We start from the raw sequence: 19,446 nt of genomic DNA on the forward strand, positions 1-19,446 counted from the left end.
AGTACAGTGGATAGTGTAACTATTAAGCTTGAGGACTACAGGAAGTGTATGAGCACAATTTAAAATTACACTCTCCATTTTCACAGCACGTAATTGGTTTATATTGATTAATTTTTGCCAGCTTTTTGTCACATGAATGAATATCATGGTATACTTTGATATAGCCATTGTTTGTTTTTCATTTCAAAAATGATTAAAATTTATTATTTCATTAACTTTGGAGGTAGTTAAGTCACTTGCCCAGGAAGGAAATTAAAAGACAGAACCCATAGTTTTGAAGTATTTGGGATTAAAATATAAGTAAATAAGCAAATGAATGAATGAATGGAGTGAAAAGAGAACTGAAACTAAGTTGAACTTTGTCTTTTCTTCTTTGTACTGGAAAAATCTGTCTGCAGAGACATGCACATTTCCCTGTTCTTGTCCAAGTTGTTCATATTATTACTGAACAGACAAATGCAAAGATATAATTCTAAGAATACTTCTACTTGACTTTGATTAATAATTTGTGGGCACAGATTTTTAGTGAACCATACACTTAATTTTCTAGTGACCAGAGGACTTTTCCATATCACTACAAAAACATCATCAGAATTTACCAAAACATTCCTATGATATCCTTACAACTCTGTCAAAAGGAAGAACGTGGCTTAGTTCAGCATAATGAAGTTACAGTGATTCCTATGATTACTTCTCTTTTGAAAATGTTCCTATCTATTTAATTATCTCTTATAGAATTTGGCTAGGGCAAACATCAAGTTTATCAGTCTCTGTGGTTTTAAGAAATCTTCCTAACAACCAGGGCATTTGTCACTTTCAGTCCTTTTACACTCTTTCCACTCCTCACAATATTTTAGAGACAATATGTCTCTTGTTCAGACATCAGTATTATAAAGAAATTTTTGTTGTGTTTTTTTGAGAATGAAGTGTGGGACTAAAGCATGTTCTCCAGGTATGTGTCATGCTATTTTGATATCATTTGACTGAAGCTGCAATCACATCTTTAAGTTCTCTTTATGCACTAAAGTATAACTGAGGCTTAAACTAAAAAAATTCAGGGTTTCTCACATTTGGTGAATATTTCTTCTTTTTTAAAAATTCATTCCTTCCTTTCTCTTTCTCTTTCTTTCCCTCCCTCCCTCCCTCCCTCCCTCCTTCCCTTTCCTTCCTTCCTTCCTTCCTTTCTTTTTTCCTCTTTCTTTTTGAGACAGGGTCTTCCTCTGTCACCCATGCTGGCATGCAGTGGTACAGTTATTCTCACATTTTGTGAATATTTCTTATTTTTTTAAAATTTCTTCCTTCCTTTCTCTATCTTTCCTTCCTTCTTCCTTTTTTCCTTCCTTCCTTCCTTTCTTCCCTTCTTTCTTTTTCTTCTTCTTTCTTTCTTTTTGAGACAGGGTCTTCCTCTGTCACCCATGCTAGAGTACAGTGGTACAATTATAGTTCACTGCAGCCTCAAACTCCCAGGCTCAAATGATCCTCCTACCTCAGCCTTGCAAGTAGCTAGGACTACAGACATGCACCACCATACCCCATTAAATTTATTTTACATTTTTTTTTTGTAGAGATGGGGGTCTTGCTATGTTGCCCAGGCTGGCCTTGAGCTCCTGGCCTCAAGTGATCCTCCTACCTGGCTTCCCAAAGTGCTAGGATTATAGGCATGAGTCACCATGCCTACCTGAATATTTCTTCTTAAGTGAATCTTTTCTATATGCTGAGAACTGAATGTGTGTGTCCTCTAGAAATTTGTCTTGAAGCTGTAATCCCCAAAGTGATGGTATTTAGAGGTAGAGGCTTTGGGAGGTGATTAGGTTTAGATAAGGTCATAAGGGTGGCACTTGTGATGGGATTTCAATGCCATTATTAAAAAGGAGGAGACATGAGGTCTCTCTGCATGCATACACCAAGGAAAAGCCACGTGAGGACATAATCAGGAGTAGAGCCATCACCAAGAACTTGACCATGCGGACACCCTGATCTCAGACTTCCAGACTTCAGAACTGTGAGAAACAAATATTTGTTGTTTTAAGTCACCCAGTCTATGGCATTACATTGTAGCTGACATAATTGATCAGGGCACTATACTTCCCTATTTGTAGATTTTTCTCCTTAGTGGAAAAGATAAAAGCATAATTGAGTTGTTTACACTCCTTTTAATTCCCTTACATTCCTTCTTATTCATGTTCCAAACATGTTATCATTAGCATTTCTCACAAACGTTAGTTCATTCTGGACTTTGTGTTTTTCTTACCATGATTCCTACAGATTTTAGCCATTACTTCATAATTTGTCTTCCATTCACATATTGAAAAGATCTCATATGGAATATTCATAGAGCCAGATTCTACAATGAGTTTGTGTCAACAATACCTGAAATACAGTTTCTTTTTGTATGTCTAGAAAACAAAGTCATAATATTTGAGATTGATATCTGGTATATTTTATGTGCTTTGGGCTGGGAAGATAATGCAACTTATACATCACTATTCTTTGCCTAAGTTCTCTTGCTTGTTACAAATTATAAAAGGTGTTCTGTGAGATGATTCCTTTGGAATTGCTTGCAGAAAATAAGTATCTCCAGCTATTCTTAATGAACCAAAACAATATTACCTGCTAATCTAAGCACATTGTATTTTGCAACAACTACTGCCCTTAATTGTGCAAGAATCATTCTATTTTTGAGCCTGCTCTTTTCCTTCTTTCCTTCCTTTTCTTTTCTTCTCTCTTTTCTTTCTTCCTCTTGCTTTCTTTCTTGCCCTTTCCCTTCTTTCCTTCCTTCCTCTCTTTCCTTCTTTCCTTTTTTTCTCTCTATTTCTTTCTTTCGTTTGCAATCTATGTTTATAAATGATTCTTACTCAACTGTGATAGATGTGTTTTTTTTTCTAATCTAAATTATCTTAATTACTGAATGTCTTTGTTTCTTTCTTTAAAGTTGTTAAAGAGAACAAACATCAAACCTTCTTACCCTCAGTTTAAATGCAATACTTGAACATCACTGAGTTGAGATGAAATGCCAATAAAATTTCTTTAAAATTTAAAAGCTATTCAGTAAATGAAAACTGTATCTGGTGAACATGAAATAGAATCGAAATTGCATTCAGAAGTCAGCCATCTTTTTCTTCTGTGTTTTCATATTCACTGAAACTATTTCATTTTAAAAATCATGTCTTCTATTTGAGGGAAGGTGTTTGATTAATTAAAACAATTTTTTTAACTAATCAACACATTTATGGCATATCTTCTATGTACTCAGTTGTGCCATCAACACAGTAGGAAATACTGCTTAAGGAAATACTAGATTTTGTATGTCTGAAACTTTGCACCTATAAATGTATATGATAATGACTTGCCAATTAAAACTAATATTAAAAAACAAGTAGGATATTTTTATATATCCCTTTTTGGATTTAAAAGCTTATAAAATGTATTCTATGTAAATAGAATTATAATTATACCTCAATATATCTAACATAAAAAATAAATATTAAACATATGCAACTAAAATATACTGAGGCTGAAAAAGTAATCATTATAGCTAAGGAGGCCAAGAGGCATCCTTACATTCTAGTGTGTTGCTATAAAAAATTGATTAAAAAAAAAGATTGCATTTTGTAGCCAAATTACTTTTTGATATTTCTTTTAGTAGTACAATATGGAATGCTGACAGGATACATTTTATCATCAGTTTATCATTAAAGCTGCAGGAGAAAATCCAAGAAATATAATATGTACAATGTGGAATTGTTTCTTACATTAAGTTTCTCTAACATAATCACTTCCTTCAGCAGAGTATGAAGTTTGACTTCCTTCCATATCAACATTTAGTATTTTAGAGATTTCACTGTGACAGTGGTAAGAGTGCAGGCTTGTGGTCAGTAGGTCTGTATTTAAATCTTGCCTTTATAACTTTCGGTGGTATAAACAGATGGGGCTACTTAACCTGCTCCTTCACCTGTTCCTCCTCTCTTTATCTCCCTGTCTCTGTCCACTTCCCTCTCCCGGCCAACACACCCATACATACCAAAAATATGTTCCTTTTAAAAATCAGTTTAAAAAACTTACAGGGCTATTGCAAAAAATAAAATTAATTATAAAATATTTCATACAGTACTTGGCACATACTAAGTGCTCAAAAACAGTACCAAAAATATATCAAAAATATATTCTTATCTATTAATGCTATAAATACAGTGGAAATTTTTCATTATAATTAGCTTTTATTTGTAACATGATTCTTATGTCCTATGCTTATAGGATTCTGCTGATCTCCTCTTCCATAATAAATACATATTATTCTGTGAAACAAAAAATATAGGTTCATGCTGTCAGTGAGTTTTTGATGACTTCTCACTTCATGATTTTACTTACGTTCCTTAACTGCATTATGTCTGAAATTCTTTCACTCAAAATGGCACTTCCTTTAGTAATATTGAATGCAATTCTTTTGAAATTAGTCATCTTGTCAAATAAATATTGAAGAAAATTGCGAAATACATATTCTTAATGCTTCCTTAACTAAAATGATGGCAACTGTTCTGAATAAATTTAATATATAGGAGTAACTTCATTTATCATCTATCTAGTCTTATGTATTAATTCTATTACAAATTTTAGACAGTTACTACCTAATGTATTTTAAATCTTAATTACAGTAACAAATAATAAAACAAATGGATTCACAAAAAAGAAAATTTTTTTTATTTGGGATCTCTTTTCAATTCAAAGTTTAAGGGACTGTTTATACTTTTTAAAAGATGAGAATCCTTTGATATACATATAAGTATTCTTGATAAACTATTAAAGAGCTATATATAAATAATAAAGTAATGCATAGTTATAAAGAAAAAAAAACAGGATTACTTGTTCTAGTAGCTTTGGTAATGTCCAGTGAGGAAATAGAGTAGCATTTTGAAAGAGAGCTGCCTGAAAACAAGGCTCTCCTGGAATTGTATGTTCCTCATCTGTAGCTTTCCTTCTTTGTATCATTTGAGATTTTGTCTTTTGAATTTTTTCTACCATCAAATTCTTCTCATGGTAGTTCCTTTTGCATACTATTAAAAAATGCTATGCTAACTGAAAAGAAAAGCACTAAAGTTATTGAATTTTGAATTTTTGAATATGGAATATTTGTATCTGAAAAAGAAACATATCCATAAAGAATAAAATATAGCAAATTTTAATAATGATACTTTAATTATCTACTGAGCCATTTTTAAGCTTCTGAAAATGTTCGAACATAAGCAAAAAGTAAAGAGAATGGTTCAATGGATCCCAAATATTCATCACTCACTTGCAAAAAGTAATTTAGAAATTGTCATATTTGCTTCATCTATATTTCTTGCTCTTTTAAATGTATTTTAAAACAAATCCCAGAGATCATGTTGTTTCATACTCACATATGTCAATATGATTCTGAGTCATTGTGAAAGTTGTAGACCACAATTGATAATTATTTTTATGCCTTGCCGTAATTTTTTTATCTGGTGGTAATAAAGTCTAAATGAATCTGTGTCCCAGGATTAAACTGCTTCCAAAGGATGTGTTTCCTAATAGAGTAGGTGCCCACATTTTTCCATTAGTGGATATGTTGAATGACATCCTTGTGTGTGGTACACTGCCATGGTAAACTCAGGCCCATAACTGTAAACACTTCCTTTTATCTACTATGAATGCAGATTGTTAGAGTGGTAACCCTAGCTCTGGAACTCCAATAGCCAGTGATTCTTTGCATTGTAACTGAGAAAAGGTTTTTGCTTTCACCACAGTGCTGTATCAATTTGTACAGCATGCTGTCCACAATATACACAATGCTGTACCAATGTTGTATCACTTTGTTGTAACAGGTCTGAAATTGCACAGTGATTGCAACTTCCATAAAAATGAAGTTGTTAATTATAGGAAGAATAATTTTAAATACGCCAAAAGCTCTTACTAGTATTCAAGAGAAGACCTGCAAGTAAAATGATCAAACACTATATTTAAATATTTAGGTAAAATCTTACATTTTCATATGTCATGTGTCACCAGATCCCCAAAAGTCAGGATATGTTTAAATCAAACATTAGGGTGGAGAGCAAGGAAGTGGAATGAAGGAGAAAGTTTTCTGAATAACACTATAGAAAACACACTGTGGTATCGTTGAAATTTTTTTTAAACCTATGATCCATTACACTCTCTTTCTTTCGTTCCTCTACCATGGCACCACCTCTACAGGTTGCCACAGTTTCGATGATCATCTCTCTCCCAATCAAGATGGTGGAAAAAGCAAAAACGTGGTGAATCTTGGCGCAATCCGACAAGGCATGAAACGCTTCCAATTTCTGTTAAACTGCTGTGAGCCTGGGACAATTCCTGATGCCTCCATCCTAGCAGCTGCCTTGGATCTAGTAAGTTGGTGAAATAATTTTCCCACCCTGCCCCCCATCCCAAGTAATACTGTTAACAGAGGTAAGCATGACTCCCCAATTGTAATCCACCTGTGGTTTTTTGTTTTTTCAGAATTCGTGATAAAAGGGGGAAGAAAGATGGTGAGGTGAGAGAAAAGAAAGGGAGAAAAATCTTAATTAATATGCCCTGAGAAATAGACTGTAGAAATATGTAAGGGCTCTGGAGTCAGACTGACTGAGTTAAAATCACTCTGACATTTACTACCTCAACCTCTGTAAAATGAGTGTAAGAGCAATAGTAATAATATAGCTACCTCCTAGGGCTAGTGTGAAACTAAATGAGATGTTAGATATAAAGCCCTCATCACAGTGCCTGAAATATAGGAACTACGCAATAAAGTGGGCTATTATTATTACATTATTAGTCTTATGTCTGCCATGTATTAGCCTTTTAAACTAACCAAGTCTTGATTTCATCATCTATCAATTGGATGAAAAATATGAAGCAAGGATCAATTGAAATGAATTGCACAAAAGCACTTTGAACATTAATGGTATTATAAACATGTAAGGGATTAAGAATATGAAGTGGATCTTGGTCAGAAAGTGTTTTTATCAGGTAAATTAGGCCCACATGTGACTTTTGAACTCAGCCTCTCAATTTCTTTTATTTATAAACTCTTCATATGCTGCATAAACACTGGGTACAAAATACCAAGTAAACATCAAGAAATAAAAGTGTTTTATTTTTACTTTTAAAAAAGGCAAACCGAAATAGATTTTTAGTAAAACAAAAAACTAAAACTTTAAGTGTGCCAATAAATGATCCTTTTTTCAGGTTTTATGACACACAAATAAGTAACCAGTGGTCACTCATATTTTACCTTGGAAAATAATCCAAACCTTATAATAGAATTCATGAAATTTCTCTGTGACATGTGCAGCTTTTGCTCTCAGGATATTTAGTGACCAGCAAGGTACGTGGCTTCACTTAGAGCTGAAATAGTAATACCATTTATAATCACCCAAATTGATGACTTTCCGTTATATAAGATGTCTCATTATTGAGTAGTGACCTTTGCAAATTTTAAAAAATTTGCAGCATGTTCAATGTGTATTGATATGTGCTATGGTGACTGTAAAATGTAAATAATTGTAGATCTCCAGGAGGGTAGGGGCTGGAGGCAATTAAACAATCAAAGTACAGTGAGATAATCTGTCTAAAGCAGGAAAGCTTGACAAAGCAAAGAGCCAATCCTGTGTTTTCTAAGTGGGAGACTGGAAACTAGGCTGCCACTGTTTTGAGTCATGCATGGTTTGTCTTAATCACATCTTTCTCTGCTCCCAAAGGAGCAGATTAAAATAAATAAGTGCAACAAATTCATTAGAAAATGACAATCAAACGTTTAAACAATGGAAAAGTGTATGAACAGTCAGTCACCAAAAATACTAATAGTCAATAAACTACACCTCAGCTTGCTTGAACTTAAGAAATACTCTGTTGGTAATTTACAAGTTAAAAAAAGTAAAAGAAATGCCTATTAAAATATCTATAGATTCCTACTTTATAGCTCTCAGGTTGGTAATGATTTGAAAGTGCTGATAAGAGTAGAAAACATCAAACACCACATGCAATGTCAGTACTGGTATAAGCAGCAGGATTTGATTAGGGAACAGAGGGAAGTCTTGGACCAGCAGGGTGATAATGAGAGCAGTGATGATGAGTGAAGCACTCCTCAGCTCCTCCCTGAGTAGTAAGTAATTTTGGACTGTATATAGTCAGAGAGGGAGAGTAGCAGCTCTCTACATATCAAATGCATCAAATGGCAAGAGTGGTGGTATTAAAAAGTCCAAAGTCAATGTGACTTATAAGATACTCACCATATAATAATTAATTAACTCAGCAGATGTCTTTTGAGGGCTTCCTATGTGCCAGACATGGTGCTAACTGATAATGATAATACAACAAAACTCAACTGGAGGGCTACACCTATTTTTCTCTTTTTCCAATGAAGATTGTGTTTATATAGCGATCTTTTCTCCAGATGTCTTAATGTACAGCATTCTAAGGTTGATTAATGAATGACTAGTATTTATTGTATACCCACCCTGTTGCCAAAGGGAAAAACTGAAGCTCAGAAAGATCGACTAATAGGCAGGGCTACAAAGTCAGTGAAGGATGGAGCCAGTTTGGAATCTGGGTCTGTCATCCAGGCCTTTCTATTTTGTATTCTCTTATTAAAATATTATGTAAGACAACTTTAGGAACTTACTTTAAAATATGCAATAATAATAAATTCTACATTTTATACCCAATAGCTTAAGTGTGGTTAGGAAAGTAAAGGTGACAGAGCTGGTTGAACAATTGTTCAATACACATTACCATTTGCCACTTTACAGACGGTTGAAGCTGAAGTGCTCCAAACATACTATCATATCCATCTTTGGCTCAATCCTTAAGTCACAGATACTTTTGGAAAATTTTTAGACAACCAAGGTGCCAGAATTTTCAGGTAACTGGCTAATGAAATTAAGGACAATTGCAACAAGTTATCTTGTTGAAAAACTGAGTGAAAAATACAGGCCAAGCTCACTGTAGAAATTGGAAAATGATGGAATAATAGTAGAGGATAATAACAGTAATAATAGGTCAAGTAATTTTCATTATACTTGACCATTTATAAAGTAAAATAAGCACCTGATAAGATTTGACAGATTGTCCTTCATTCACTGAGAAGTTCTAGGCCTCACATTCTTTCAGAGGTCCAGAGCTGAAATCTCTGCATAAACGTGGATCATACCATGTTAAGGGCTCTATCAAGTGGTCTTTTCATTTGCGTGTTTTCCATATGAGAAAACGAAAGCCCTGAGAGCTGAAGTGAGTTTTCTCAAGGTCATATGAATTAGTTGTTGCAAAAACTGGCATCAGAGCAGACTCTTCTGATTCCATTCAGGACTCTTTTAGCAACACCATATGCTTTCACTGTAAAAAATATGATTTAAATAAATCAGAATGGGTATTTCTTTGGCATACTAAAAATGTGCTTAAATACACATGGCCTCCTATAATAAAAAAGATTGTGAATGACTTTTAATGGTCACAAAGCATTTGAATCTTTAAAAGTGTTCCTTATAGTATGAATACTTAATGACTTCATAATAGAAAAATGTGAGAGAATGAAAAAAAGTCACAAATGAAATATTTTACCAAAGGAGAACCAGAAATGGTAAATAAACTGATGAAAAGAATTCTCAAGCTTTAGGTTGAAATACAGATGAAAAGTTATTACTTTAAAGCACCACATTGTTAGATATATTTTAGCTTTTGTTTCCCTTGTATTTGGTTTCATCCAGTATCTGGTCCACCTGCTTCCAGTTTTTCAGGAATGGCTCAGTTTTCAAATATGTTTTATGTATTTTTCAACGCATTATGGTTTTATTTAGATATATGTATATAATGCAAATTGATATGAATATAGAAATAAACATAGATGTAGATATGATAAGTAGATATGCAAATGAGATACAGATGTGGATCTAGATATAGACACAGATACAGATATAGATAGATATAGATATATAGAGATAGAGACATAGATTCTGCCATTTCATCAAATAGAATTTGAAGGGAGAGGGGAAAATAAGTGTGTTCTGTTCATCACCATATCTCAATCCTACATTTTCTCCCACCTTTCTTTTATTGTTTTGCTTTGTTACATTTATTTTTAAGTGCAGCTTAAATATAATTTTTGCATTTTGACATAATTTTTATAATAGAATAGTTTCATTATTTTATGTCCTAAATAGTATAATTTAAATGTGATGTTTTTAAGATTAAAATTTTCTTCAGAATTAAAGGGTATTGTTAGATGAAAGAAATACTAGAAATGTCAATGTTCAAAGTTTTGCCAACCTGTTTTTTTGTTGGTTTTAAACAATCCTACTTTTATTATTGTTGTGACCACTAAATGCAGGGATAATTGATTCAGTTTTAAGTCCAGCACAGCTTTACTTCACAATCTTTTTCTTTAGGGTTAATTTATCAGATGCAACTGTAAGGCACTTTTTAAAAGATATGTTTTAGAAAGGATTCATTTCATCTCTAGGTTTATGTAATCTACAAGTACAAAACTAAAAAGAAAATAAAAAGAAAAATTAAACAGTCCAAGCAAAAAGTATTTTTGTTTCCTATATTTTTCAAGTAAAATAGTCTATCCTTATTTATCCAGTTGAATTTGTAACATGCACAAACAGTGATTTCTAATTTACTGGTAATTTATTAGCATGAATAACACTAATAATAATAATTCCAGTAGTTTGCTTTAGGAACAATTCCACAAATATAAGACCATCCATGGGATCATAGAATTCTCCCTAGTCTGTGGATGGAGGAAACCAATTCATGTTAAATTATTTAGCCTCATAAATGGATAGCTTTAGAAGTAGTGAAATATAATCGTTTTTCAAACTAAAACACTTTGAAGAGTGAAAGATTTCTCGATAATTATGTGAGGAAAAGAGACATAAACTGGGACTCTCCTAGGAAAAGACCTTCAGTTACCATAGGTTTAATTCACACTTATTTCCAGGCTTATTGCCTTGAATATAATTCATCATATTGGGGCTTAACATCACAGGATATTTAATGATTAGTGCAAATTAAGTCCTTTCAAGGAGACAGGAATGCATGAAAGAGGAAATACCATATGATTCTCTTTCGAATCATAAGAAAATTAGAAATAATATAGTAATAACAAAACAAAACTATCAAATTATCCTTTTAATCTAGTGGTAATGAATTTTTTAAAAGATTCTAACTATGAAATGTAGCATAAAAATGCCTGAATAGTATTTCATTGTTGTGTATGTGCCGCATTTTCTTTATTCATTCACCTGTTTATGGATACTTGAGTTGAATTTATGTCTTGGCTATTGCAAATGGTGCTGTGATGGACATGAGAATGCAGATTTTAAAAATGAATATACATCAAAAGAAACTATCATCAGAATAAACAGACAACATACCAAATGGGAGAAAATTTTTGCAATCTTGCTATTCATATGACAAAAGTCTAATATCCAGAATCTACAAAGAGCTTAAACAAATTTACAAGAAAATAAACAACCCCATCAAAAAGTGTGCAAAGGACATGAATGGACCCTTCTCAAAAAAAGACATTTATGCAGCCAACAAACAGATGAAAAAAAGCTCAACATCACTGATCATCAGAGAAATACAAATCAAAACCAGAGTGAGATACCATCTCACACCAGTCAGAATAGTGATTTTTAAAAGTCAAGAAATGACAGATGCTGGCAAAGCTCTAGAGAAACAGGAATGCTTTTACACTGATGCTGGGAATGCAAATTAGTTCAACCACTGTAGAAGACAGTGTGGTGATTCCTTAGAGACCTAGAACCAGAAATACCATTTGACCCAGCAATCCCATTATGGGGTATATACCCTAAGGAATATAAATCATTCTCCTATAAAGGCACATGCACACATATGTTTATTGCAACAATATTTACAATACCAAATACATGGAATCAACCCAAATGGCCATCAATAATGGAATGGATAAAGAAAATGGGGTACATATGCAACATAGAATATTATGCAGCCATAAAAAGGAATGAGATCATGTCCTTTGCAGGGATTTGAATGGAGCTGGAAGCCATTATCCTCAGCAAACTAATGCAGGAACAGAAAACCAAACACCACATGTTCTCACTTATAAGTGGGAGCTGAACAATGAGAACACATGGACACTGGGAGGGGAAAAACACACACTGGGGCCTGTAGGCGGGGTTGAGGGGCAGGGGAAGGGAGAGCATCAGGACAAATAGCTAATGCATCCAGGACTTAATACCTAGATGATGAGTTGATAGGTGCAGCAAACCACCATGGTACAAGTTTACCTATGTAACACACCTGCACATCCTGGGCATGTACCCCAGAACTTATAAAATAAAATGAAACAAAATGAATAGATATTATAAATATATAGAATTTAAAGAAAAAAATTTAGAAGTGACATATCCATGACAGAAATAAAACATTTCCAGTTTGTGTTCCTTTACCTATTCACATACCCTTACCTCTGAGAAGACATGGCTCTTCTGAACTTTAATTAATCTTTCTTGTGCTTTCTTTATTTTACCACATTGGTGTGTGTCTTTAGAGAATATATTACTTTGTTTTGTTTTGGTTTGTTTTGCCTGATTTTGAAATTAATTTATAGGAAGTCATGCTGTCCTTTTTCTAATTCGTTTAGCCTTATGTTTGAGTTCCTCCTTGGTGATGCATTTAGTGTTAATATATTAATGTTTCCTCATGAATGGTATTCATATGTTTGAACATAACACAATTTATATATCCATTATATGTTAGATGGACATTTTAATTTTTTTCAAAATTCTGGCTAATTTGAGCAATGCTTTTATAAATATTTTTGTGTATGGGCTTCAATTTATGTATAGTTTCCTAAATGCACCTACAAGTAAAATTATTGAGTCACAATTTTGCTATATGATACCAAAATATATTTGAGAGTAGTTGCAAAAAATTCCAAATAAGTGCCAACGTGTAATGAAAACTCCTGCTTCCCTTTATTCTTGCCAACACTGTATTGTCCAATATTGTTATTTTTAACAATGTGGTGCTTTAAAGTAATAACTTTTAATCTGTATTTCAACCTAAAGCTTGAGAAGTCTTTTTATCAGTTTATTTACCATTTCTTTTTCTGCTTTGGTAAAAGATTTCATTTGTGTCTTTTGTTCATTCTCTTACTGGAAGATTATTTATCTTTTATTGCTAGCTTTTAAAAGATTATAGGTAATGTCAATATTAATCTTTTTTCTGTTCTTTACATTGCATCATCTCCCTGTGTGCAGCTTGTTTTCTTCTTCAAATTTTTCATATATTTTAATGAAGAGAAATTTTAATTTAATATAATTTAATTCATAAAAATTTTCCTTCACGGCTAGCACTTCTGTTTTGAAATTCCAAGGTAGCAAAGACATTCTTATATTTTTCTCTAAAAGTTTTAAATATTAACTTTCATACTTAAGTCTTTAAAATGTTCTATGTGAATAGCATAATGTAGAAATTTATTTCCTTTATTTTCGTTTATTCCCATGGGAAAATAATTAACCTAGCACAATACACTGACTAGTTAATGCATTCTTCTCAAATGGGCATTGCCATCTTAATCAAATATCAGATGTCCTTACAGGCGTAATGTCATTCTGGGTTCCGATTTGTTTGTTTGTTTGTTTGTGGTGGAGTGTTTCTCTGTTGCCTAGGCTGGAGTGCAGTGGTGTAATCTCAGCTCACTGCAACCTCCGCCTCCCAGGTTCAAGTAATTCTCCTGTCTCAGCCTCCTGAGTAGCTGGGCCCACAGGCGCCCGCCATCATGCCCAGCTAATTTTTGTATTTTTAGTAGAGATGGGGTTTCACCATATCGGTCAGGCTGGTCTCAAACTCCTGACCTTAGGTGATCCACCCGACTTGGCCTCCCAAAGTGGATTACAGGAGTCAGCCACCACGCCCAGCCTGGGTTTTGTTTTATTCCATTTTCTGTGTATCCTGAGTCATCCTACTCTGTGTTAATAGTTAGAACTTTAAACATCACTTAGGCTAGTCGTGGCTCTTTGTTATTCCACATGAATTTTATAATTAGCTTATCAGAGTCCATGAAAAATCCTTTGATTTATTCTTGGAATTGCACTGAGTCCACAGATATATTTAGAGATAATTAAAATTCAAATAGAAATTCAGATCTGAATTGATTATTCAAAAGTTCTATTTCTTCCTGAGACAGTTTAATTTTTTTCAGTAATTTATCAATTTAACCTGTATTTTAAGGTTTGTTGGTATAAAATTGGTTAAAATACATCCTTATTAGTTCTAATATTTGCAGTATCTGTAGTTATTTTATATATTTTTATTTCTAAAATTGTTTCCAATTTTTTAACTAGGCGTGCCAGTCATTTATCAATTTCATTACTCTTTTTAAATCTTTCTATAACATGTTTCTTCTCTAATTTATTAATACCTGCTCTTATTTTCTCTCATGCTTTTGGCTAATTGCATTATTTAGTGAAGTTGATTACTTAGTTCATTGATATTCTTTTCTCTGTTCCAAACTAAGAACTTAGCTATTAATTTTCCTTAAAACTGCATACCATAAATTTTGATAAGCAGTATTTTTGTTTTAACTTACTTTTAAGTACTTTCTAATTTCTTTAATTATTTTCCTTTTGACTCGTAGGTATTTAGATGTGTGTGTTTCAATTGATGAAATCCAGGGTTTTGTTAGAAATGAATTTTTGTTACTGATTCTAAGTTACTGATTTTTTAGAATTAATTTAGACTTCCTTTATGGCCTGGAATATTATCAGCTTTTATAAATGTTTCATATGTTGTCAAAAAGAATTTATATTCTCCAGTTGTAGAAAACAGTGATTGAGATACATACGATCAAATTTGCTGACTGAGTTATTTTAATCTACATCCTTATTGTTTTCTCACTGTTTGACCTACCAGTTACTGTTAGTTGTGTTGAAATCCCTCACAATGATGGCAAATATGTTTATTTATCTCTACAGCAATGACATTTTTTGTTTTATTTTTATGGAAGCAAACAGGTTTAGATATATTACAAATTTCTAATGATTTGATCTTCTTATTACCATCAAGTGGCAGGTTGATTTTTAGTAATATTCTCTACCTGAAGATATGCTTTTCTACAATACTAATATAGCTACAGCAATTTCATTAGGTTAGTATTGGCCAGACATGTCTTTTTGCCAATCCTTTACTTTCAACTTTTCTGTTTGTTACTTAGGTGTGTGTCATATTAAAAGCATGTATTTGGGCTGGGCATAGTGGCTCACACCTGTAATCACAGCACTTTAGAAAGCCAAGGGGCAGATGACTTGAGGTAAGGGGTTCAAAACCAGCCTGGCCAACATGGTAAAACCCTATCTCTACTAAAAATACAAGAATTAGCCACACGTGGTGAAACATGCCTATAATCCCAGCTTCTTGGGAGGCAGAGGCACAAGAATAGCTTGAACCCAGGAAAAGGAGGTTGCAGTGAGCTTGAGATCACGCAACTACACTCCAGTCTGGGCAACAGAGTGAAACTCTGTTTCCAAAAAGAAAAAAAGCAAAGAAAAAAGTTTATACTTAAATTTTTTCACCAATTAAACAATTTTTTTCTAGCAAATTTAGTCTATTTGTACAAATTGTGATTACTGATATATTTAGATTCACTTCTGTCATTTTTATTTATTATGATTTTTATTATTTCAGTGTGTGTGTTTCAATTTCATGCCTTCTTTTAGATTCTGTTAGGGTTTATTTATCTTGCTTTGGTATAGTTTCACATTTGAAAAGCTATTTTCCTTTACTAGTTTGTAGATTATTATATTCCCTTTATGTTTATAGAAATCACATATTTATTTAACCAAGTCTAAAATCAATGAATTTAAAAAATTTTTTTCTTAAAAAAATGGGATACACGTGTAGAACATGCAGGTTTGTTACATAGGTATATGTGTGCCTTAGTGGTTTGCTGCACCTATAGATTCATCCTCCAAGTTTCTTCCCCTATCTCCTAACAGGACTTGGTGTGTGCTGTTTACCTCTCTGTGTCCATGTATTCTCATTGTTCAACTTTCACTTATGAGTGAGAACATGCAGTGTTCTGTTCCTGTGTTAGTTTGCTGAGGACGATGGCTTCCAGCTTCATCCATGTCCCTGCAAAGGACATGATCTCATTATTTTTATGGCTGCATACTATTCCATGGTGTGTATGTATCACATTTTCTTTATCCAATCTATTATTGGTGGGCATTTGGGTTGGTTCTATGTCTTTGCTATTGTAAATAGTCCTGCAATAAACATACGTGTGAATGCATCTTTATAGTAGAATGATTTATATTCCTTTTGGTATATACTCAGCGGTGGGATTGCTGGGTCAAATGATATTTCTGGTTCTAGATCCTTGAGGAATCACCATACTGTCTTCCACAAAGGTTGAACTAATTTACATTCCCATAAACAGTGTAAAAGCATTCTTATTTCTCTAGAGCCTCACCAGCATCTATTATTTTCTGACTTTTAATAATCTCCATTCTGACTAGCATGAGATGGTATCTCACTGTGGTTTTGATTTGCATTTCTCTGATGATCAGTATGTTGAGCTTTTTTTTTTTCATGTTTGTTAGCACATAAATGTCTTCTTTTGAGAAGTGTCTGTTCATATCCTTTGCTCATTTGGATGGGGTTGTTTTTTTCCTGTAAATTTGTTTATGTTCTTTGTCAATTCTGGATATTAGACCTTTGTCAGATGGGTAGATTGCAAAAATTTTCTCCCATTCTATAGGTGGCTTGTTCACTCTGATGGTAGTTTCTTTTGGTGTGCAGAAGCTTTTTGGTTTAATTAGATCCCATTTGTCAATTCTGGCTTTCGTTGCCATTGCTTTTGGTGTCTTTGTCATGAAGTCTTTGCCCATGCCAGTGTCCAGAATGGTATTGCCTAGGTTTTCTTCTAGGGTTTTTATGGTTTTGTGTTTTACATTTAAGTCTTCAATCCATCTTGAATTAATTATTATATAAGGTATAACGAAGGGGTCCAGTTTTAGTTTTCTGTCTACGGCTAGTCAGTTTTTCCAGTGCCATTTACTGAATATTGCTTGTTTTTGGCAGGGTTGTCAAAGATTAGATGGTTGTGGATATATGGTCTTATTTTTGAGGTCTCTGTTCTGCTCCATTGGTCTATAAGTCTGTTTTGGTACCAGTACCATGCTATTTTGGTTATTGTAGTATAAAGTCAGGTAGCATGATGCCTCCAGCTTTGTTCTTTTTGCTTAGGATTGTCTCGGCTACATTGGGTCTTCTTTGATTCCATATAAAATTTAGAATAGTTTTTTTCAAATTCCGCGAAGAATGTCAATGTTCGTTTAATGGGAATAGCATTGAATCTATAAATTACTTTGAGCGGTCTGGCCATTTTCATGACATTGATTCTTCCTATCCATGAGCATGGAATGTTTTCACGTTTGTTTGTGTCCTCTCTTATTTCCTTGAGGAGTGGTTTGTAGTTCTCCTTGAAAAGGTCCTTCACATCCCTTGTTAGCTGTATTCCTAGGTATTTTAATCTCTTTGTAGCAATTGTGAATGGGAGTTCACTCATGATTTGGCTCTCTGCTTGTCTACCGTTGGTGTAAAGGAATGCTTGTGATTTTTTGCACAATGATTTTCTATTCTGAGACCTTGCTGAAATAGCTTATCAGTTTAAGGAGTTTTGGGGCTGAGATGATGGAGTTTTCCACATATAAAATTATATCATCTGCAAACAACTGTTCAAGATTTAGTTCTATTTTGTTTTTGCATTAATATTCACAAATTAGACATTATTTGTGTTGATTTTTCAGAAAGTGAGTTTTAAATTTATTCCCAAAATTTAACATATTCTTTGTTCACCATATCTCCTTGCATCTTAGAAATTCCTTCTAAGATTATCTCAGAAGTGTCTCTAGTGACAATTGGCAGTAGCTTTCTCAGCTACAGTTTAATTGAAACTGTCTTGACCCAGCAATCCCATTAGTGGGTATATATCCAAAGGATTATTAATCATTCTAGTATAAGGACACATGCACACGAATGTTCATTGCAGCACAGCTTACAATAGCAAAGACCTGGGGAGCGTCACACACTGGGGTCTTTCAGAGGGAAATAGGGGAGAGACAGTGAGGGGTGGGGAGTTGGGGAGAGATAGCATGGGGAGAAATGCCAGATATAGGTGATGGGGAGGAAGGCAGCAAATCACACTGCCATGTGTGTACCTATGCAACAATCTTGCATGTTCTTCACATGTACCCCAAAACCTAAAATGCAATTTAAAAAAAGAAAAAGAACTAACTAAATAAAAGAATCTATAGCAGTTGCTATCTACAGAAAAATAAAGAAAGAAAATGTCTTTATTTTGATCTCAACTTGAAAATACTTTTGCTAGAATTGTAATTATAGGCTGACATTGTCTTTCTATACTTCAAAGACATTATCTCATACTTTTATGGCTTAATTGACAATAATAATTTATAGGTAATCTGCCCTTCTCTCACTGTAGTCACTTTGAATATCTTCCCTTTATTGTTTTTATATTTTGGAGTTTTAATAAAACGCTTAGTATTTTTTATATTTGAAGTTCATTAGGTACTTGAATTATGTAAGTGACATATGATATTTATGATAAAAATTCTCAACTTACCTTTTCAATATTGTGTCCTTCACATTTTCTTTAATCTTTCTTTCTGTAAATTGAAAAAATATAAGATAGATCTTTTCATTTTATTTTTTTATTTTTTATTTTTTTTCTAAGAAAGAAAGAGAAAGAGAAAGGGGGAGAGAGAACAGGAGTCTTGCTCTATTACCCAGGCTGGAATGCAATCTAAAAATAGGTATTAAAAACCTCTTTTATGCTGATAATTGTGCTTAACAGTGGAGACAGGAAGAAATAAGGGAAGAAAATAACAAAGAAACAGCCAATGAATATTTCATTTAAGTCTGTGAAATTCTATGCAAATGCTGAAGAGTGATTTACTTCCAATTATGTGGTCACTTTCAAAATAGGTGTAATATGATACTGAGAAAAATGTATGTTCTGTGGACCTGGGGTGAAGAATTATATAAATATTCACTGAGTTTACTTGTTTCAGGTCTGAGTTCAAATCATAGATGTCCCTGTTAATTTTCTATCTCATTGATCCGTTGAACATTAACAATGTGGTGTCAAAGTCTCCCACTATTATTGTGCGGGAGTCCAAGTTTTTTTATAAGTCATTAAGAACTTGTCTTATGTATCTGGGTGTTCCTATATTGGGTGCATATATATTTATGATCATTGACTCCTGTTGTTGCATTGATCCTTTTACCATTATGTAATGTCCTTCTTTGTTTCTTTTAGTCTTTGTTACTATTAAAGTCTATTTTGTCAGAGACAAAAGTTACAACTCCCCTTTTCTTTTTTTCTTTTTTTTTTTTTTT

At 33.2% G+C, this 19,446-nt stretch overlaps 1 protein-coding gene across 12 annotated transcripts in view; it reads left to right on the forward strand.

Annotated features, from left to right (window-relative positions):
• Positions 1–19,446, forward strand: part of UNC80 (unc-80 homolog, NALCN channel complex subunit) — a 224,811-nt gene that overhangs the window by 71,750 nt on the left and 133,615 nt on the right. For all 12 annotated transcript variants that reach the window (XM_037745098.1, XM_017546781.2, XM_017546788.2 and 9 more), the window contains exon 22: positions 6,214–6,386. In XM_037745098.1, coding sequence (XP_037601026.1) covers positions 6,214–6,386 — 173 coding nt within the window. The remainder of the gene's footprint in view (positions 1–6,213; positions 6,387–19,446) is intronic.

The sequence above is a fragment of the Cebus imitator genome, unplaced genomic scaffold (assembly GCF_001604975.1).
Source record: "Cebus imitator isolate Cc_AM_T3 unplaced genomic scaffold, Cebus_imitator-1.0 Scaffold191, whole genome shotgun sequence".
Classification (NCBI taxonomy): Eukaryota; Metazoa; Chordata; class Mammalia; order Primates; family Cebidae; genus Cebus; species Cebus imitator.